This window comes from Oryzias melastigma, linkage group LG17 (genome assembly GCF_002922805.2).
Source record: "Oryzias melastigma strain HK-1 linkage group LG17, ASM292280v2, whole genome shotgun sequence".
NCBI classification, from domain to species: domain Eukaryota; kingdom Metazoa; phylum Chordata; class Actinopteri; order Beloniformes; family Adrianichthyidae; genus Oryzias; species Oryzias melastigma.
In genome coordinates, this window is record NC_050528.1 from 29116925 (window position 1) to 29138691 (window position 21767).

General features: G+C 40.6%; 1 protein-coding gene across 4 annotated transcripts; it reads left to right on the top strand.

Annotated features, from left to right (window-relative positions):
* The first annotated feature begins 183 nt into the window (after window positions 1-183).
* zzz3 (zinc finger, ZZ-type containing 3) lies at window positions 184-21695 on the top strand. 4 transcript variants are annotated; one of them, XM_024281232.2, is made up of 12 exons: window positions 184-373; window positions 6116-8114; window positions 11967-12105; window positions 12254-12401; window positions 12492-12604; window positions 13247-13318; window positions 14291-14392; window positions 14558-14653; window positions 15314-15463; window positions 16871-17005; window positions 17104-17204; window positions 20276-21695. In XM_024281232.2, the coding sequence occupies exons 2-12, from the start codon at window positions 6181-6183 to the stop codon at window positions 20418-20420; spliced, it is 3135 nt and encodes a 1044-aa protein (XP_024137000.1). In that variant the 5' UTR covers window positions 184-373; window positions 6116-6180; the 3' UTR covers window positions 20421-21695. The 4 variants fall into 4 exon arrangements, with proteins under 4 accessions (XP_024137000.1, XP_024137009.1, XP_024137017.1 ...); XM_024281241.2 differs by lacking the exon at window positions 184-373 and adding an exon at window positions 432-655; XM_024281249.1 differs by lacking the exon at window positions 184-373 and adding an exon at window positions 676-804.
* The last annotated feature ends 72 nt before the right edge of the window (window positions 21696-21767 follow it).

The following is a 21767-nucleotide window of genomic DNA, read 5'->3' on the forward strand; positions in this document are numbered from 1 at the left end:
TGACCAATCGGTCCACTGAATGAAGTTTTCTCAGAAAAATAAAGTGAAATCTACCTTTGTTTTCGCTGGCTGACACTATTAAAACTTGAAACGATGCTGAACACTGCCCTCATTGACTTGATACTTCTGGAATGGTTTGGGGGATAAACGGCGACAAACGAGGGCGCGTTACGGCAGGAGAGCGCGCGCTCACCAGCCGCGGAAAGTACCATGGGGGATTTTTGACGACGGCTCGGATTCTGCGGGAGCGAAGAATTGACGGGATGGTGTTGCACGACCGGGAGAGCGGCTGAGTCGCTTCACACACCCCGACTAGTTGACTGGATTGAAAACATGGCTGCGGCCGAGCGTGCAGCAAATTTACGGAAGTGAGGTATGGTTAATTCTTAAGCTTCAAAAGCTGGTTACAACTAGACTCCCAGTTAGGTCCTTTTAGTAGAATAAACTCAAAAACTTTACTTAATTTTACACTAAAAGTGCCTATGGCCGTAATAGTGGGCTTCATAGTCGGGAAAGTTATGCGCGGAACAATCAGCTAGCTTGGCTAGCTAATATTAGGCTGTTGCAGCTAGCCGCTGGAGCTAACTGGGCAACTCCTGTCGTTGGACTGCTAACCATGCTACTGCAGCTGCAATATTATCATCGGCGAAACACTGTTAGTAGAATTCCTTTCCACACATTTATTGTTGTTTTCGTGAAGCCAGTGTTGCTACCAGTTTGAGTGCTAGCTAGCGTGTGACTGCTGCCACTGGTCTCAACTAAACGGACAACTAATCAAATCAACACGATTCTCTGCACGATTCAGTAAGAAGAAAACTAGCTGGGATAGCCAGTGTAATGTTAGCTAACTTGACTAGTCGACCAAGCAGTTTGAGGTCTGTGTAGTAATTCAGTGTTACGTGGGATGTATAAGCTAACCTTTTTATTTGTTGAATGCAACAGTATGTTATCTCGGCTCAGTAAGCGTTAATGTTTGATATGCGAGAGCTAACGGTAAGTTAGGCTGCTACAGCTAGCTCGCTGAGCGACATGCTAGGTTAACTAAGGTTTGCTTGGAAGTTGGAGCATGCTAGCGTTTGGTTTCGGTCGCTAGTTAACACGGACTGGTTCTGCGCGTCGGGGCTGGTCTTCACTCCGCGAAGAGTTCACCTGCTACAAAAATTAAAGAGTTGACCGGCTGCACGTGCGACCGCGACGCTGTCAAGTTTCACGAGTTGAACCTCATCCTCGTTCCTCCCAACTTTAGCGGCATCTGATTAGCCCGAGTGTTTTTATTTTAGTGATTTTCTTTGGTTTATATCCCAACAGCACTTGGGTTTTTAATTGGTCTCCAGTAGGCCCACGGAAACTTGCTCTCTAATAAAACGGAGCGCAATAAAACATCATTTTGTCTCCAAATAGCTCTCTTTCATCTACGTTAAGCGACATTTACAGCCCATATGTATGATTGAAAACTCTTATAACTAATATATTCACTAATGTACCCCCCTAATGACAGGTATTGTCATAGACGATGCAGATCAACACGTGTTTCTGTGACATCCAAACAAGCTCGTTGTAGATGATCAAGACGTGGTTTGTTAAGTTGCACGTGTGTTTCCTCTAGGTATTGACTACATTCACTCTGACCCTTAGTGTTTGTGTTTAACCTGTCCCCTATGTCAAGTTGATCTTCTAAAACTCTTGCCGAGGCCAGTGCTCATGTACTTGTTATTTAACAACAGATTTGACTGCAGTGATACTCCTGGGGATATTTAACTCGACCCACGTGTTTCACTGGAGAACTTGACAGTTGCATAATGTCCTGAACTTTTCCTTTTTCTTTCTTTTTTTCTTAATTTGTGTAAGTTTACTTGTCAATAACTGCAAGACTTTAGATTTTTAATTACCAATATATTTAATCTTTCTTTGAGAAAGTGAAATATTTTTAGGTTGAAATAGCTGTTTTTTTTTAATAGGGTTTCTGGTTTTAGTGTTGGTAGTGTGTGTGTTAGGGGATATATTGTTTTGACATGTCATAACACACTGCAGCTCTCAAAAACCTTGTCATGTAATGATTGTTCTTCCAGAAATAGTCCTCCAGCTCCTTCTTAGCAACCACACGGACTACAAGCTGCTCGACTCTTTATTTGATGGGATTCTTAGTATTGCATTGCTGTCAGGTTTTACGATCCTCAGTGTGTCTTAAGGATTCAGATTGAGAATGATTTGCAGTTTTAGACTAAAAATTCTATTTTTACAAAGACGTATTTAGGTAAATGTTCATTCTTCAACAGCATTTCATTTATTGCACATATTTCAATTCACCTTTGTCATAAAATGTTTAGCCTGGAGTTTCTTTCAGATAAGTGACTCAAAGAATATTGTGATGAGTTTCAAGGATGAGTGCTTCATCTGGAAAAAACTGTGCTCTCTCTCCTTTTTTGTGTCTTTTCTATTCGGATAAATAACTGGTTTTCTTCACTGTGATCTTTAGCAGAGTGTGAAGCATGGCATTGGTAGATCCATTATCATACTTTATCCTTGCAGAAATAATATCTAAATAATTTTGTTGTCAAGGTAGTGTTTGAATTTGTAAAATGTGTGTGGTGATGAACTAGTTGAAAAGCAAAGGTGTGCCCTGATCTATAAGGGGAAGCTTTTTAATTAACTTCTTCAAAGCTTTGCTCCATAGATTGATGTACTTAGAATTCTTGTAAGTTTTCACTCACTCTGAAATACCAATTAATCCAATATGTTTCATTCCAACTACAAAGTCTGTGACTTTAACTCATCCTTTGAAGGAGAACATCCAGTAAGATCATTTCTCACTAAATGTCACTTTAGTATGACCTTTCGTACGTGGACCTTTTATTGTCCTCTTTGTTAGATTTATTATTTGCACTGTGATGTAGAGTCTGCTTCAGGGGTAACCTTCCTGCGTGTCAGTGTTGACTAGGAGAGCACTTGGGAACTCAACATGAAGAATGAAATATCTTTATAATCTCATAACATTCTAGATGCGTTTAATATGTCATCAGAAAGTTCAGTTCATTTCGGTAGTTTAGTTTAAAAACAGAGATGCGTGTAAGTAAGCTCATATTTATTCTATTAGGGATGCAATGATTTAGTTTAAACCTCCATTTTTGTGTCACACTTTTGCCTTGCATTGATTATATGATTTGTGTTTTACAAAACAACAAAAATCTATACATTGAAGAAAAACCTTTAAGTTGGCTCATAAAATGCCTGGTGTAATTTGATAAAACAATATTAAATATATTTAGCACAACACGTGTTTGACACTTGTCAAATATAAGTAGTTTTGATGCAACAATTGACTTTTCTCACTATTTGGTTCAATAGTGTAACAAACAGTTTGATTTTAACCCTCCCGCTATCCTAGGCACGTTGAGAGTGGGGTCTCCTCGACCCCTCAAGATAGTGCACTGAACTCTGTTTTTTTTTCTCTTTTCAATGATTTTCGATCTTCACTGGTGTCTAATGACAGATATAAGGTCTGCGTTCAAAAACATTCATGTGAAAGTTAAATGGAATCAAAAATGTGGTTTAAAAACTTTGAAATTAATTTTAAGGAAATTTACAAAGAGTAGAATAACTGCTAATCTCAGAGCTTATAGAGCCAAGATAGATCCAGGACATGGACTTTAATTGTAAATGTCCAGTTCTTCTGCTCTTTAGTTTAAGACGACAAGTGTTTTTCTTGGTTTAGGGACAAAACCAACTGGATTGTTGCTGTGTGCTCTAAAGTCACCTTGTAAAAATACAATCAAGGTGTCAGAGTCTGAAAGCAGTGATGAGAGGTGCACGCTTCAAGTTGTTTCATCCAGGATGAAGTTTTAGTCAGTGGTGGTTTAAGGAGCCGTGTCATCTGCTGCTTCTGGTCCGCTGGGTTTTTAGCAGGTCTATGGTGCATGTGTCTATCTGTAAATACTAGAGAACTGTTTCCTGTCACTGACCCGCTTTTTGAAGGTGTCTTTTTCTGTCGGGACCCGTCACTCACTCACACTGACTGAAGTACTGGTTTCTGGTGTTATACCTGTCTAGGCTTTTCATTGGTCCAACATTTCTGTGCTGTCTATTCTTTGGAGATACAGAATTTTAAGCACTTTTGAATGATAAGAATCAAGTTAAAGACCCACTCCAATGAAAACATTTTTTGGTGTTTTTAACATGTTCTTGTGGCATTTTACTGATGATGTAGGACATGTATAAATAAAATGAAGCTTAAAATTGCTATTATGAGTATTTTTCTTTATTGTGAATCAGACACAAAATTTTTGTTGCACCTATAATGGTAGGTTGAGGGTGTAAGGGGCTGTAAGCTAGCGGGGAGAGGATGTAAACAGATGGGTAATGGGAAATGAGTTCACGCTAACTCATCTGCAACATTCCTGCCCACAACTTGGAGGTGAATATCTAATGAACTTCAGCCCTATGCAGAAACTGTCCAAGAAAACAACACTGATTTTTGGATTTTGGCTAAAACTGCATAATCATAAAAAAAAAAAAAACACTGGGAACACTTTGAAAATAGATCTCAAAATAATTGGAGTGGGACTTTAGCTTTTTAAATATTTATTTTTTGTTAATAATTGATCTATTAGAATTAGCTGTCTCTCATTAAAATAATTGCACCTTTTAGAGAGCGTTTAATATGTGCATGTCAGTTTACGTTTTTATCCCATAGTTAATATAGGCAAGGTTTCTTTAAATGATGAGTGGAAGCTGCTTTGCTTCTCCCATTCTGCAACTGTATTGCTTTTCCCTCAGTTTTACTCGGTGACCTTTATGCAGTGTGCTGAATAAGAATGCTGAGGGAACCTGATTTTCCTGGATGCATCTGTTCCGATGAGCAATCCAGCTCTGAATGTCGAGATATTCTCATTTCCATCATAGTATAGGTCGCAACAGTAAACTCTATTCAAGGTGTTGATAAAAAAAAAAAAAAACATCTGCTCTGCTGCGAAAATGTGGGTTTTTACTTATTATCTGGTGGATATTTTCTGTGAAAGTAATGCACGATTCATGGCTGATTTGTTATTGCTGTCGGGTGGTGTGTAGATGTTTTATTGCAGAGCTCTCTTCTGCACCACTCTGTTTTATTTTGTAGGATAGTGCTGTAGTACACACCCCTAATGTTAGATCCTAAATTATTCAAATTATTTCAGGGGGTTTAGTGTTATTCTAGGTAGAATAGTTATTTTATGAAAGCAGTTCTTGAACAACATCGGCTTTAGAAATGACTATAGCCCCCCTCCACGGTACCCTTTAATGACATTTACAGACTACAGGTCAACAGTTTTCTCTTTACTAACCCATATTTATTGTTTTGGGCTTTTCTAGTTTATTGTCATATTTGCATTTTAAACCCATGTGTCAGAAAGTAGTCAATAATCAAATGTATGTTTGTTCTTGATTGGGGTATAAATATCCCGTTGCCGTTTGCATATTAGCATCTTCCAGGAAGTGCTGGAGGAGGTGACCTGTGAGAGGAAAGGTCTGGGTACTTCTAATTAGAAGGCTGCTTCTGTTGCTGTGGTGGGTGATGAGTGGAAGGATGTAGAACATGTTTTCTCTCTGATTGCACAGTTTACATGTTCTTTGGAATGGTAATTTACAGTTCTGAAAACCATTTGCCTCTTTACATTATTCATATGTTGGAGTGCCTACTGAAATATAGTCACTTTTTTACTGTTGTTGCAGTGGACCAATTTCTGAAATGCAGCCTGGAATTTAGTGTTTGCTCATTTGGCTCAGTTTATGGTCTGCCTCTGCTGAATTCTACTATGTTCACCTTTTAAACAGGTTTTCTGTGCACAGACCTGGTAAAAGACGACTAGTATGCTTTAGGCAGAAGGTGTTGCTAAGTTACAATGACAAATTAAATCAAAACCGCTCTGGTACAAACTGTGAAATAACAAAAACAGTATGTGACAAAGGCCTTCTGACAGACTGCATTGTTTGAAACACCCATTCAAGGCCAGTGAAACAAATCAATCCTTAAACTGCTGCAATTTTATTTCAACTATGTAACTTTAGAGCTGGGGATTTAGCTGATTTGAAAGCATTGTGTTGCTGTAATGAAAATCATGTTTCTGTTTTTGTCCTACAGGTGCCCACATTCTGCTGCAGAGGAGAGCGCACCAGGATGAGGAGGCTGTAGGCACCCGCGGTAGTATGGCCGCATCCCGTTCCTCGCGTGTCACAAGGTCATCAGTGGGACACAATGGATTGGATGAGAACTTTTGTGGTCGAACCCTCAGAAACCGTAGCATTGCCCAGCCAGAGGAGAGCTCGGTGCCTCCGCTACCAAGGGCGCGCTCACCCAAAAAGAAGCAGGAGTCCAAGCAGGACAGCAAGCAGGAGTCGAGGGACGATATCAAGCAGGAGCCAAAACAGGATGGTAAACAGCAGTCAAAACAGGAGTCAAGAGACAACAGTAGGCAAGGGCCAAAACAAGAGTCCAGACAGGACAAGAAGGTGGAATCAAAGCAGGAGTCGAGAGACGTCTGCAAGCAGGAGTCAAGGGACGTCTGCAAGCAGGAGCCTGAGCAGGAGTCAGATCGTTCAGCAAATCAAAAGTTGGAGCAGGAGTCACAGGACAATTGCAGGCAAAAGTCAGATGACAAATGCTTTCACAAGTCAGAGCCAAGGCAAGACAACAGACAGCATGTTAAACAAGAGTCAAATCAGGATGCTGGACTGGACACAAAGAAGATGGAGAAACAGGACACTCACTTGCAAGATCGTCAACAACAGGACATGTTGAAAGGTCTGGAAAATGACTTCAGTCCTTCTCAATCTGAGACCGATCAGTGGACCAGCTCCAGAAAGCGAAGTTTTTGTTGTCTGGAAAAAGACATTAGCACAGAGAAGGCTGAGAACTGTGAGACCGAAAAGGTGCAGCGGGATACCTCTCCTCGAATTAAAAAGGCCATGCGGTGCTCTCCTTCTGAAGAGCCTCAGGGACAGGAAGAGGCCCATGACCTCTTAAAACTTGAAAGCTCAGCCTCTGTCCCAGAGACTAGTAAGGACAGGATGTGTGAAGAATTAGCCAGCCAACACTCTGGCAACATAACACCTGCCTCACCTCTCCTCAGCACACTGGAAGGTGAGCTGGTGGGGATGAAGGCCGGGGGTGCCCGTGTGGAGCTTGATGGGGCAGTTTTGCCTCCAAATCCTCACGAAGCCTCCAATGGACTCAAAGACTTGGACAAAGCAGAGGAATCTAGCAAACTGTCTGAACAGGCGAGTGCAAGTCCCACCTCGACCACAAACTTTCCATTGCTGCTCAATGGCAGTCAGACGGAGGCGTCATTATCCTCTGAATCTTTTGTGCCTTTTACAAACTCGGTCTCTGGGCAGATGGAGGTCTCTGGCTTGAGGGACTCTCCGGCCTCAACTGCACTAACGTGTGAGGTTGCTCCAGTGGAGCCTGTTCCTGAGTTGATAGTAGCCAAAGAGCAGGAGGTGGAGGAGATGGAGGTTGATGTAGTAGGTGACCCACTGTGTCTGGCTCACGAGGAGCAGGTGACAGAAAGTGAGGCTAATGGCCGACCATCATCGCTAGCCCAGGAAGCTGCTGCCTCAACCTCCTCCACCACAAACTGTACTTCAATCAACATCAATAACTCAGGAGAAACTACACCCCCTCTTACACCCCCATCCCCCACAGAGCCAGAGGGTAACCCCTCAATATCTTCTAGCACGTCCCCTTCTTTCACTGAGCTGTATGAACATCGATACACCCTGCGGACTTCACCTAGTAGAACTGAGCCGGGCCAGAATTTATCTTCAAATAAACTTAGCTCTTCTGTTGACAACGGTCCTTTGGAGGCAGAAGGGGAGGTGGAGGAAGACTGTCCACCACTGGAGGAGCCCATTTGTTCAGACTCAGTTGGCCCCTCCAGTGAGGGGCAGGTATCTGCAAATCCTGGAGGAGAGCCTGATGATGAAGGCAGCAGTTGTTTGGGGGCTAGACAATATGAGGGCACCAAGGAGCTGACACAAAGCCAAGCTGCAGAAGAAGAGGAGGAGGAGGAGGAGGAAGAAGAGGAGCCAGATGTGTATTACTTTGAGTCGGACCATGTGGCTCTCAAACACAACAAAGAGTATGTGAAAGCTCCTTCAGGATTCAGCCTGTACTGTATTATCAGAAAATGCAATATTTTCCATTTAGATACAATTCACACCTGTCCGGTTTGGGTTCAGACAGTTTGTAGCCTTTAAAATCACCAAAGTACAACATTTAAAAAAACATTCTTTGTTTATAACGATGAGATTCAGCTTCATTGTCTCTAAATTAATTAGTGAGGTTTGAACCATTGACTGTATATGAGAACTTGACTGAGTGAGTAGAAAATAACACCCTTCCAGTTCAATCCAAATAAACTCCATTAAGTTGCCTTTTTTTCACATTTTTCCACCTACTTTTATTGAGGCATCTGATTGGTCAGTTTATAACTTGAATAACTTACTCTACAGAAAAAAACAAGATTAACACAACATTATTTAAAAAATGTATCAGAGCAAGAATGGTTATTATGACAAATATAATGACCGAATAATAGCTGTTTATTTCTCCTTGAAGTCTGTGGGATTTCTTCTTGACTTCCTGTTTGGAGCGCCAGGGTGAGGAGTAACTCAGTTTAGTTGTCATAAACAGTCGAGTTTTTGAACAGATTACGGTATCCTAAACTGAGAGAAAACAAAAGCATTAACATTTATGTTGTTGGATATATTATTTAGTAGGGCTGCCACAATCAATTATTTTAACAGTCGATTAAACCCAGATTATTTTTTTCCGATTAGTCGACTAATTGGGTCATGCGCAAAGTGGATATAAAGCACCATCTTTAGCTTTTAACTAACTAAAAATAGACAATTATGATAATAATTTATTAAACTTTTAATGAATCGTGCAGCCTCTGTCCTTCAATTGTTTCTGGGATTAAAACAAGATTAAATCAAATGAGTTCAGCATCTGAAACAAAGAATATTTTTCCCTAAAGTTAAAGTTTTAGTCTCACTGACTCAAAAATAACTTAAGTGCATTTTTGATGCTGAATGTTCACAACTTTGTTCAACTTCACTACACTCTGACTCTATAGAATATAAAGTAATGACTAATCGACTATTAAATTAGTATTCGACTATTTTACTAGTTGATTAGTCGACTAATTGTGGCAGCCCTATTATTTAGCATTAAACAATGATGAAATGTCGAGTAAAATTGGTGAAAAAGAACCCCATGAGCGTTTGGTTATATGTCTTGTATTGTGTTTATGTACTGACACTTTTAGGAGCTTAAGGAAGGTTCTTAGTGTGGGAAATCACTTTTTAATTTTTTTTTTTTTTTTATAACAGGTATTTGTCCTATGATTTTACACCATGTTCTGTTGCTCCTGTTTTTAACTGTATTTGTTTCAGGGATGAAACCCACAACCTGTTAGTTACAAGCCAGTGTAGCAATCTCTGCTGTAGTCCCTGGAGCTTTACCTGTTTGTATTTGGATCTTAGGGCATTTCTTCATCTGTCATGAAGTGTTTCTTAGGGGGGTTCCACTCCATCTTCTCCACCAAGAAGACATTTTTGTTCATTTAGGCTTTAAAAGCTTTTCTCAGTTCAAAGCTTCATGAAATCTTTTGTGTAGTCACATGCTAGTTTGTTTTCCCTTTTCTGAAGAACATAGCTCCAGCATCTTAAACGTGTTTAAGAGGCAAGCATCTGGAAGTATTTCTGAGTGTATTTTAGAAATGCACGGTTCGTGGTTTCTACAGTTCTCATTGCTCTTTAAAAGCCTGGAAATGGAAAAATATCAGGAAGCAAAAAGAAACATTTTTCTCCTGACCTTGTCTTCAGATTCAGTGTTTGACATTCTATTCTGCTGAGGATCCTGCTGTAATTTGTGTTGATGGAAACTGAAGCAGCTGTGATTTTAAAAACATTATTTATCAGTCTTTTAGGTCATACAACATGGATGAAATTGAATAAGTTGAGTCTAGGTTCTTATCAATGTTATTCTTGGTCTTCTCTCCTCAGTACGTTTGTTTGATGTTCTTCTAGGAATTAATTGACCCCTGTAATTCTGAGGATCAGTTCTTACTGGCTCTCATAAAATAATGCAGTCATTAACTTTGGTTTTATTGGTAGTCATGTTTGCTTGTCTTAAAGTCTAACTCCAATCATCTTTTACTCTATTTTCAAACCATTCTCAGTGGTCTTTTAATTATGATTATACCATTTTTAGCCAAAATTAAAATAACTATCATTTTCTAGGACATCATTTCTGCAGAGCGGCAAGAGTTCATCAGAAATTCATCTCTGAGTTGTGCAACCTAACATTATTGAAATGTTGAGCAATACTGGAGCCATCCAGCTGTACAGTCTAGATCCAGATTCCAGCTATCAAAGACATTCATGGATCTATTTGTCTGCAAGTGGATGATCAGAATGGAGCAGAGCAGGGATTTTGTGGCTTGGTGTAGTAACTTCTATGTCACGCCTATAAGCTTTTTCCATCTTTTATCTGCTTCTGATTCACAACTATATAAAGAAACACTAAGAAAAACTACTTTAATCTTAATTTTTTTCTCTACACATGTCCTCCAATATGAAAAAACACTATAAAAACATGATTTTCATTGGAATGGGTCTTTAAGCAGCTTGATCAGTCAAACATTGGTGTTTCCACGTACTGGTCTGCTGGTATAGACTGCAGACTAGCTCTCTGTGTTGCTGTGGTTGTGATGTGGACCCCTCAAGTGATTGGCTGCTCGTTTCATCTCCATGTGAGCATTTTTTGGTGGGGTCTTCAAAGAATCCATCAGCTTAAGTCTGTATGTGTTAGCCTCTGATTGGAAATGTTTTAAATGTGGGTGCTGGCTGTAGAATAGGATTGCACTGCTCTTGTATTTGCAGGTAATTTGATCAGAGTTCAGCTGCATGCCAGGCCTGTCTGTGCTGAGTGAGGGGAATTTTAGGCCTCTGATCAATCCGGACAGCAGTCATTTTTAAGGGGGGGGGTGATGTAGCATTATTTGATTGATTTAGTTATAAAAAGTTAGCATTTGCATCATTGTACTTTGATCATTTATTTTGTACGTCCTCTGGAGCTCCCTTCAGAATGATCAAGTGTGAACACAGATATTAGTCTGCATGTTAGCTGTTCATGGAGTTTTCATTGGGAGTCCAGTAGGTGGCAATGGAGTACCAGACTTTCACCTAGAAACATGAGTTTGATGAATAACTGACTTCTTCTTTCATTTATGTACATTTTGTGTAATATGCATGACAGTACAGTCACAGACATTTACAACATTCTCAATTCATTAGAACATGCAATGTGTCGGATGGTTAGCTGTTGGATAACTTCTGTCCATGCTTGATACTCATTCATTTTTTTCTCCAAGCACCCTCCGGATTATAACCACATATCAAGCATCTGTATTGCTGTTTGTTTCTCCTCTGAGTCAGTATCTCACTTCATCATTTTGATTTTCTTTTACTGCTCCAGGCAACAGTGGGTGGAAAAGTGAGGCTTGAAGCAGTGAACTTTCTACAAACACTGCATTTGTCATGGAAATGTTTTGAAACGTCCTTTGAAATGTGGATTGTGTATAGATCTGACCGGTGTTGTAAAGCTGCAGATCTGCATGGGTTTTCTCTGAAAAGTGGCAGTAAAGAAGAAGCAGGTCTTCAGTGTGTTTTGCAGGGCTATTAGGATCCAGAGCTGGCAGCTGCTGTGAGGATAATTACATTGAACCCTCTGTAAATGTTTTGATTGCAAAATAGGTGTGAAAGTGGGTTTTGTTTGGAGGTACTGTTTACGCTTCCTAGCACAATTGTTGAATTATGCATGGGCAGTGATATAAAAGTTTCATGCACCGCAGCCCTGTGCCATATTTAATAATGTAGGCTGCTCTGTCATTCTTCACTGTCTAACCCTGCTTCGTTTATGCCAGTTATCAAAGACTTCTGCAGACCATTGGCGTTCTTGAGGCCCAGCGCACGCAGGCCATCCATGACCTGGAGACACTGGCACATCAGCAGAGTGAGGCTCTCTCTGACCCCATCAGCTTTGTGGAGAAGCTGCAGAAACAGGTAATACAGCGACAGAACAAGTGATGTAACAGGAAAGGATTGAAGGTTTTAAAGATGTGATGGGCACTTAACGAACTACGAAGTCCTCTCAACTCTGTGTCTGTGTTTTTGATTTTGACTCTCGGTTCTGACCCCCCCTCCTCCCCAGGTGAATCTGGATTTGCCGTGTCCCCAGCGCGTCGTCCAGCTCCCTGAAATTGCATGGGAGCAGCACACATCGGGTCTTGGTGATTTTGAGAGGGAATTCTGTGACAAGAAGCGTAAAACGAGGCAGCTGAAGTTAATCTTTGACAAAGGCATGTGTGACGATGGAGTTGATCTTATAGTCTTATGATTTTTGTTTTATTTTCATTTCTGGTACCATTCATTTTTTACCCCTTTGACAGGTATGCCACTCCGACCAAAAAGCCCAATTGAGCCCAAGAAGGAAGGAGAATGCTCCATGGCGTACTCCTCCCTGCCCACAAGTGATGCCCCGGAGAACGGCGGGCAGACGCAGGTATGCGCTCCTGTGTTCCGCACGTCGTCATCCATCCGTCCTGTCGCCACCTCTGTGTCTCAGATTATTATTAGTTCAGATGCAGCGGCAGCACTTTCTAACTGCAGACGTGACTCACCAATCTCCTGCAGGTCATCTCACCAATCATCAAGTTACTGCTGTTCTACCCCCCTTAAAAAAACAAAAAAAAAAAGCTAAGCTGTATTCTCAATTCCAGGCATTTGGGGAAACATTAGCATCAAAGATGGTTTCTATGGAGACGTGGTGTTCACTTCTCTCCTGTCTTCATGCATCACTTTCTGCTGCTGCTCCTCAGTAGTGTCTGCAGGAAAGCATTCACTTTGCATTTGATGGTGTGAAGCAGGATGCTGCGAGCAAACCAGTCCGGTTATTTCTGTTTATGTGCTGTTTGTGTTATAAAAGCACATTTGCATTCTGGGTGACAACTCTGTGAACTCAGACAGTCAGAAGACTTGTTGTGCTCCCATCTTGAGTCACATCTGACAGGCAGGTTTTCTCCGTCAGAGTGATGGATGCAGAACTGCCAGGCAGTTCATATGCAAAGATCCTTACAAATGTTGACATGCCCATTATCTTTGTGCTGTTGGTTCTTTGACAAGCCTTTCTCTGTGTTCCTGACAGATGATCAGGGGGAGGATTTGTCACCCAAATAAGCCTGACACTTTTAACCAGCTGTGGACTGTGGAGGAACAGGTTGGTGGCTAGAGGATTACCTCATTTAAGTGATTGTATTCACTTGTTTATTTTTTCGGGTGTAAACGCCTGCCACGTACTGGACATAAAAGAACCAGCGTTGTCTGTGCAGTACAGGCAGTGCCTGTATTTGTTCTGAGTTGTTTGCTAAATTCAATCAAGTCTCTCTTTTGTCTCTGCAGTGCAGAGCAGCACAGCAGAGACAAACATGGAGGCAGTTTGAGATGGAGCTGTTCAGTAAATATTCCAGAGGAAACAAATGATCTTCAGTAAACACTTCTTCATTTCACAAAAGCTGAAAGAAGAACGGAAATTAGTTTTTTTTACAGCCAATTCTGGATTTTTAGAAAAGGCATTACTGTATGACTTTAAGTTATTTGTTTCCCAGCAGGCTGTTTTTTTTACCTTTTAACACCGGAGCTTTGATTTACTGTAATTTTTTAATTGTTTACACAATAATTCCAGCAGATTCTGAATCTGCTGGAATTATTGTGAGAGATAATGAGAGGATTGATGAGGTCTCTTGGTGTTTCCAAAGGTCCCTTTTGTGAATATTGTCTCAGTTGTTTTGGATAAAGCTCATCCTGGAGAGAGAAGACCTGGGTGTCCTTCTAAACGTTACAATACCAATACCGTCATTTCCTAAATTATACTGATTTTAGGAAATTACTTTTAGCAAAATGACACAAGGTTTTATCTCAGAAATTTTACTCTGATTTTTCAAAGTGATAGCTCTTCTTAATGGTCTAATCTCATAAAAAAAAAAAAAGTTCAGTTACTGCTTAAAAGTATGTTAAGTCAGCAGTCAGATGTCTAAGGGAAGGACCTACCCTCAAAGTTTTACTATGACAGAATTTCAGTAGTATGAATATATCAATCACATTAGATGGAGAGTTCTGTGCAGATTTCTTGTTTCGTCATTTCCATTGTTTTCCAGGTTCATTTTTGTCTTTTCATTTTGTGTTTGGGTAGAAAAAACTGGAGCAGCTTCTCATCAAGTTCCCACCAGAGGAAATTGAGTCCAGAAGATGGCAGAAGATTGCTGATGCGCTCGGCAATCGGACTGCTAAACAGGTGACCCTCAAAAATGAACGAATCCGACACTAATCTCTTTCTTAAAGGAGATGGTTGGACATCAAATGTTGTGACACTTAAAGATCTGTCTTAATAAGGAAATTAATAATAAAAAAGCATTTTCTCCTCAGTGATCAAACCATTTTGCTCCAAAAAATGTTGCAGGTGGCGAGTAGAGTTCAAAAATACTTCATCAAACTGACCAAAGCGGGCATCCCTGTGCCTGGAAGAACACCCAACCTGTGCATGTACACTAAAAAGGTAAGTGGTCCGAGCAGACTGAGGGCCCATATGATGGAAGGTTTGTCCATAAATATTCAACTTTCAGGTACAACAGTACCAAAACCTAAAGAGGAAATCAGCTGATTTATAAAAATGCACAACACATTCTCATTCCCATGTCATCACATATCGACATGTGGTTAATATGTTCCGCTTCACCTTTTTACCACATCCTGTACTGGGTTGGGGTTGGGGTGCTGGTGCGGCCTGGATGTTGGGGAGCCTTGATTTAATGGGAACAGCCAGTACGTCAAAAAGCAACGAGATGGGGACACCTAAATTGTCCTTAACCAAACGTCAAAATGTGACAACTTGAGAATGTGTTGACATGCATTATCTTCATCAATTAATTACAGACATTTTTGCGGGTCATTGTGTTAATCTCACTTTTGTGTCGAATTTTCACAGCAGTCGTTTGGCTAAACATATTTGATTTAAATTGATTATTTGGATTAATTAATTACAGCTCCCGATTACTTAATCATACACAAAATTGATTGCATGTTAGGACTAATTTTAGGGACCTGAAGCAGCTCGATTATGTTGGAACTTTTGCATCCCCCTTTCAATACATCTTTGTTTTCAAAGTTTCATTTTTACCATTGATTGTATTGACACGCATTCCCTCTCATCCTCCAGACATCCAGTAAGAGACAGCACCACCTCAACAAGCATCTGTACCGACCATCCACCTTCCTGACCTCCTACGAGCCTCCGGTCTTCATGGACGAAGACGACGAGCGCTCCGTGTTCTACAACAGTGTGCAGGATCCGTCTGGTGATGATTCGGTCAGTCACCTCCTCTGCTGCTGTCAGAAGACCAAATGTCTGTTTGTCCTCGTTTGATGGGGTCCTGCCCTTACATCACTGATTAGCTGGCTCTGAAAGCTGATGTTACACATTATTTCATTATCAGTCTCCTCTCAGTCAGATGACCTTTCTGTGCACTTCGGGCTTCAGTCTGTGAGAGGAAGATGTGACTGTGAATACCTTACTTTACTATTTAGTTCAGTTCAGGAAACCTAAGCGGGTTTGATGTTTCCTTTTACTTCCATTATTATCTTTGTTTAAGATTTTTGTGAATTTAAATAACTGCAGCCTCACTCTGTGTGAATAAAGAACCTTAAAAGAGAAAACATTGCGTTAAAAAAACCTGTTTGTCCAAAAGAGGGACAGTCAAAGTTTAAATGCTTTTCTCTGACAGAACAGCCAGTCTGGCTATTTGATCACTGACACTTCCTCCTGTGGTTTGGATGTCAGTAACCTTTAATTAAAGCTGAGTCTCCACACCATTCTGACTGCTGTCATCAGCCTGTTATTAAAGCTCCTGACACGCTCTGTCTCAACTCCAGGAAAAGCTGTTCTTCAGTGTATGCTGTGATGTCTCCAGTGTTCATTCAAGGACAAACTACAGAATCCAAGCTGTGACAAATGTTAATAGGATATTTCTTTTTATTTCCTTTCTGAGAAAATATGTGCTGTAAACTGGAAAATATGTCAGAAATGGATGTGAATGAAACTTTATGAGCAGCGTGTTGTTCTGAAAAAAGCCCCCCCCATTTACTGTCAATGATATCATGGACATCAAACAAATGTTTTCAAACTCTTTTTTTTCAAACAGGTGATTTCATATAAATACAAATCACCTGGAGGCAGAATGAAAACAAGAGCACATTTTTAGTCAATCTGCCCTCTTTTTGTCTGTTTTCAGCATGTTTTAGGTTTAGTTAGATGACATGTTCCTGCTATTTATGAGTTTCTTTCATGCAAATTTTATCTTTAAGAATGACTTTAGAAAAAAATGTAAGGAATGTAGGAACATAATTTTAATTCTCTTCCCCAGGTTAAGACTACAGGTGGGCGGAGGGGTTAAAAACGTAACAGCTAAATTAAAGAGCAAATACTCTAAAAATCCATAAAGAAATAACTTATAAAGTAAAAAAAGAACATTGTTTTTATCTTGTGTTTAAATTATGTTGTGACTTCCTCTCTCTTAACATTCAATATTTATGAAATAAAAAAGATACGATTTTTCTGTGTAAAATAATGTAACAATTTGGCTGCTAAAAATCTGTTATTTTAATCTACTGGCCAACTTGGTCGGTGAGTCAAAAACTGCATTCTGGCCCCTGTTTAAAGCAGTGCTCTGTTCAGGATGAGGTTTAACGCTGCTCCACGTCTGTGGGAATGTTTCAGGATGATGATGGCGTTCCTATGGAATTGAGAACCCTCCCAGAATACAAGGAGCTTTTGGAGTTGAAGAGGCTGAAAAAACAGAAGCTCCATGAGATCCAGGAGGATAAGGCGGGGGTGCAGCACGTTGGCTACAAGGTGAAGAAGCTCTTGTTGATCCGGTTGGGATCACAACAACTCCTCAGACTCTCAGCCTGTCCTAAATACGGCTCGTCTTTGTGATGTTCTTCCCTCAGTGTGATGTGTGTGGGATGGAGCCCATCCAGGGAACACGGTGGCACTGTCAGAACTGTCCGCCAGAAAACTCCGTGGATTTCTGCTCCAACTGTTCCGACTGGTGAGCTGAAGTCGATCTTAGTCCACGAGTCTTTGGTAGTACTCATCTGGAAGAGGTTGGGATGTGCAGAATTTCTGACATTGATAGGGGTTTGGACTTTTTTACTGGTCAGTTACTGATGAAGCCAAACTTGATTCACATCAGGACTCACTTGGAGTTTATGATCAAAGTAGAAAACTTTGTTTTTTATGTTTTTTCCCCAGAACCTGCTTGAATTAGCTTAATAAAATTAGGAAAAAAGACTAAATTGACAGTTTTTAAACAGAACATAGAAATAAAAACAGTTAATTCCCCGTGCTCAAGTTGACCAGATAAATCTTTGTAAGAAGAAAGAGTTTTGTTTCATGGCATAAGCATGTTTTGAAGCTGAAGACAAACTGTCCAGGATCAGCAGATCTGATGCTCGTTACTTTCAGCGGCTCAAATGCTTATCCTTACACTACAGTCACATATCTCAAAATGTCCCCACACAGAGGTTTTTAAAAAAAAATGTTACGGTGATCGCATAATTTTTCTCTACAAGTTGTCACTGGTCAGTGGCCGCCTGGGCACGTTCTGATGTCGTGTGGTGGCAGGCCGGTGACAGGCATGGATGACTCTGTTACAAAATTAGGTGACAGCTGGGGGGCCACAGCCAGATCGCCGGCCGGCAGCAGCAGCTCTGATTGGACGATGTGTGAATGTCTCCGGACGGTGGCTGTCCATATCAAGTGCCTCTGGTGGCTCTGCGGGCTGATCTTCATGCCTGACTGCATTCATGACCACACCAACCATTTTTAAAAAATTGGCCGGCTGCCTAAAATCTTGCGGACTGTGCCGATGCCTCTTCTTCGTGTGGTGGCAGTTGTATTAGTGACCGTAGCATCCCGACTGAAATCTTTAAAGCTGCATTCACGACAGGCTTTCTAAAGGTTTGAACACTTTTTTAAAATTCTGCTTTTTCAAAACAATTTTCCTTTAACGTAGTGCAGTTTGTAGTGCTGGAGTTGTTCATCTTCTTTTATTTTGTGCTTTAATTTTCCAGTGCTTTTACTTTTTGGTAGATCAGAGAATGTTCAAGTGTATTATTAGTAGATTTCGGGTCAATCATCTTTCATTGTGGAACCAGGAGTCAGTTTGGGAGTATTGTTTAATATCCCCCAAAAGGTGAAATCTCTGACAGATGTTACTGATGTTTTAAGGCAGTAAAACTTCTCACTGCACTTAATACACTTTTCTCAGACAGACATGGACATTTTCACACTTTTCTCTCTTGTTAAAACTCTCAAAATTCAAACCTTCATAGAAAATGAGTCCAGTTTTATAGAATGAAAACAAAGATGGAAGATAAACATAGATTTGGAATGATGAACACATTTATGAGACACAGTACTGAGGATATTGATACGGTCAACGGCCAGTCAGGACCCAGACAATAATGCGCTGTAAAGTAAATAAGTAAATAACTAAACATGCAGAATTACACTGAAAAAATCTTCAAAGCAGTGAGACCACGAGAGGTGAACTGTGACCTGGTTAAGGAACTCTGTGAGCGTCTGCAGGTCTTATACATTATGTTTTACCATTTTTAAAAATAGTGTTCTTGGATTTCACCACTTTTAGTTGTTCTTGATGCATTTACATTAAAACATTTTTACTGAATGCTTCAATCTGTAAATATTTAATAAGTTGATGTTTATGAAAACATGAAATGATATACCATACATATACATATATATTTTTTTATCATTTTGAAATTTAAATAATACTACATTTTTTTTGGGGTGTTTTGGAAAATTCACTGGGACATGCCCTCATTTTCCTTGTTTTCATTTTGAACACAGTGGTCCCCAACCTCCAGGCTGTGGACCGGCACCAGTCCGGGGTCACTTGGTAACGGGCCACAGACACAAAAAAAAAAATTAAAAAAATGCGCTAACTTAGATCATTTCCTTTTTTGTTTATTTTATAATCCTGAAGGAAGTTTTATTTTTGGAAAACTGACTGATTCTGTTCACAACATCTGTCTGGGTCATGTGACTTAAAGCTAGCTGCATGGCTAACTAGATTGCTAAGCTAGTAGCTCAAAGCTAACATAAACAAAAAATAAACCGTATTTGGAAAGTTTATTTGAGGAGAAAGGAGCCAGTGAAGAAACCAAAGAAGAACCCCGGACTTCAAAGAACAATAAAGCTGCTGTTTACAGACAAAACCAGGAGTTTTCAGGGTTATGGAGACGGTTGTTCTCATGTAGGAGAAGCTGCTCTGTCTATAGACAGAATCTCCTCTGTTTTACACACACAGATAATAAAGTTACTAACATGATGGATCTCCGTTAATATTTTATTTAGAAAATACCCGTTTTATGACGGTGGTGTCATTTTATTTTACTTTGTCATCAAATCTTAAAAGTCAGACGTAGCTGGAGCTAGTGTCCAGTTGTTAGCCTCCACTTTGACGTAGAAGGAAAATCTTCATCACAAAGTTCAAACATTTTATGGAGAATGAAGATTCAATCAATAGAGTTTATGATTTTTGAAAACTTGTAAAAGAGATTTTTGAGAATTTTCCTGCAGCAAGACTGAATTAGTTCAGAAACTTTAGCACAGAAAATGTTCCTTTGTGTTGGAAAAAATACCCAACAAGTGAAGATTTAAGTAAAGACAAAATATGATCAATCCTTGTCCTGAAAGATAATCTGAGTCTGGATTGAGTCTTTAAATAGAATTGTATGGGAAAATAAATCATGTGATGTTTTCTTCATGGTTCACGATTTCTACAAATCGACAACTTTGTTTCATTGAATCTGCATCATCTACATAAAAACTTTTTAAACAACATTTTTTGTGGTTGCATTTTATTTTGAAAATGTATTTTCATAAACCGGAAGCTTAGTAATACCAACTTCAGACCAGTCTGTGAAAATATTGTCCAATTTAATCCGGTCTGTAGCCAGCTTTAAAGGATCTTGATCATCATCTTTTGCTTTTTCTGTGTTAAACTGCCCATCATGAGGACAGAGCTGGTGTTTGGCTCCTCTAAGTGGATGTTAATCTGATGGCAAACTGAAGCTATTTTTTTTTTTTGTCCAGCTTTTTCAAGACGGAAACCCACAAGCCTAATCACCACCTGGAACCGGTGCACCAGCCAGAAACCTTTCTGGACAGGGACTACTGTCTGCCACAGAGCACGGGTTACAACTACCTGGACCCAAACTACTTCCCGGCCAACAGATGACAGGGCCACGGGCGCCTCTAGCACCAGGCTCTCCACATATCCACAGGCCACTCTGCATGGCTTCCTCCTCCAGGTCCAAGAAACTGCTTTAATCTGCCAGCAGATGGCTGGGGGCCTCAGAGCAGACCTCAGTGCTGCTGCTGGGGGGTGGATGTTGGGAGCTGACCTCCTGACTTGGGCAAAGAGCGGCCATGTTGGTTTCCCACTAAGAGGGGGCCCCGCTTCACCTTAGCCAGGTTTTTCAACGGATGTGTGAGTTGAAACGAAACACTATTTTTACAAACCAAGACAACAGAAGGCACACAACATTCCTGAGATCTGGGACTCCAGAGGACGGTTTTCCCTTCTCCTCCTCCGGTTCCCTCCCTGCTCTGCTGGGAGGCCGGGGAGAAGTCTGAAGCGCCATCTAATGAAGACGTGGTTGACCAGCGTGTCGAGGACTCTTGTGACTGTCGAGTCATCAGCTGAAATACATGATGGTGACTGTGTGTGTGCGTGCGTGTGTGTGTGTGTGTTCTCCGTGTTCTGGAAGAGTGAACGTGTTTTAGCTAGGCATCCATAGATCTAGTATTTATGATTCTGGGGGGCCGAGGCCGGCCTGCTGCGGTGGGAGTCGTGCTGCCCTGCAGGCTGACCTGGATGGAGCCCCCCCACCACCACTGTCACACAATGCTGCTCTCCCCCCTCCACCCGTCACACTCGGTTCTGTTTCCTTTGCTCTCTCCATTGAAGGTGTGAAGCACTACAACCTGGAGAGAAGAGTGAAGGCACGAGGAAACACTCACAAACACCCCCACCCCCCCAGTGTGTGCGATGTTGATCATGTTGAGTGTTCCAGTATATGGTGAAAAGTGAAAAGTAGCCACTGCTAGTTGCTGTGTGCCATTTTTAAAGAGCTCTTTTGTTCTGGGGGGGTTGTGGTGACCCTTCCTCCCCATTCTGCCCTCCGTTTGATCCTCTACAGCTTTCATTTTGCAGCCCACCTTAAAGGTCCATCTAAAAGATTGTATTTTTATTAATCTATTTAAAAAAAAAAAAAAGAATACCTGAGGTCTGGGCCGGCGCCCCCGGGGTGCAGCGGCCCACACTTTTATACACATAGGTTTCGTTGTGCTTGAGTAGACACCATTTTGTATGGTTTTTGTCTCTTCCCCTCACTCCCTCTGTCCTGCTTCCACATACGTGTATAACAGTCTGTTCTTATGTAAAAGAAAAATAATAATGTAAAAAAATGCTAGAGGAGAAACGTGGAAATAAAAGTATGTGAAAATAGTATTTTTGCTGGTTTTATTCCTGTGCCACTTATTTATGTGCCTACAGTCAAATTATTTAAATAATAATAAATGT

Coding starts and splice junctions, on each gene's coding strand:
- zzz3 (XM_024281232.2), top strand. CDS start 6,181: ATGGCCGCATCCCGTTCCTCGCGTGTCACAAGGTCATCAGTGGGACAC. Junction 13,319..14,290: donor TGTGGACTGTGGAGGAACAG/GTTGGTGGCTAG, acceptor GTGTTTGGGTAG/AAAAAACTGGAGCAGCTTCT. Junction 17,006..17,103: donor TGCAGCACGTTGGCTACAAG/GTGAAGAAGCTC, acceptor TTCTTCCCTCAG/TGTGATGTGTGTGGGATGGA.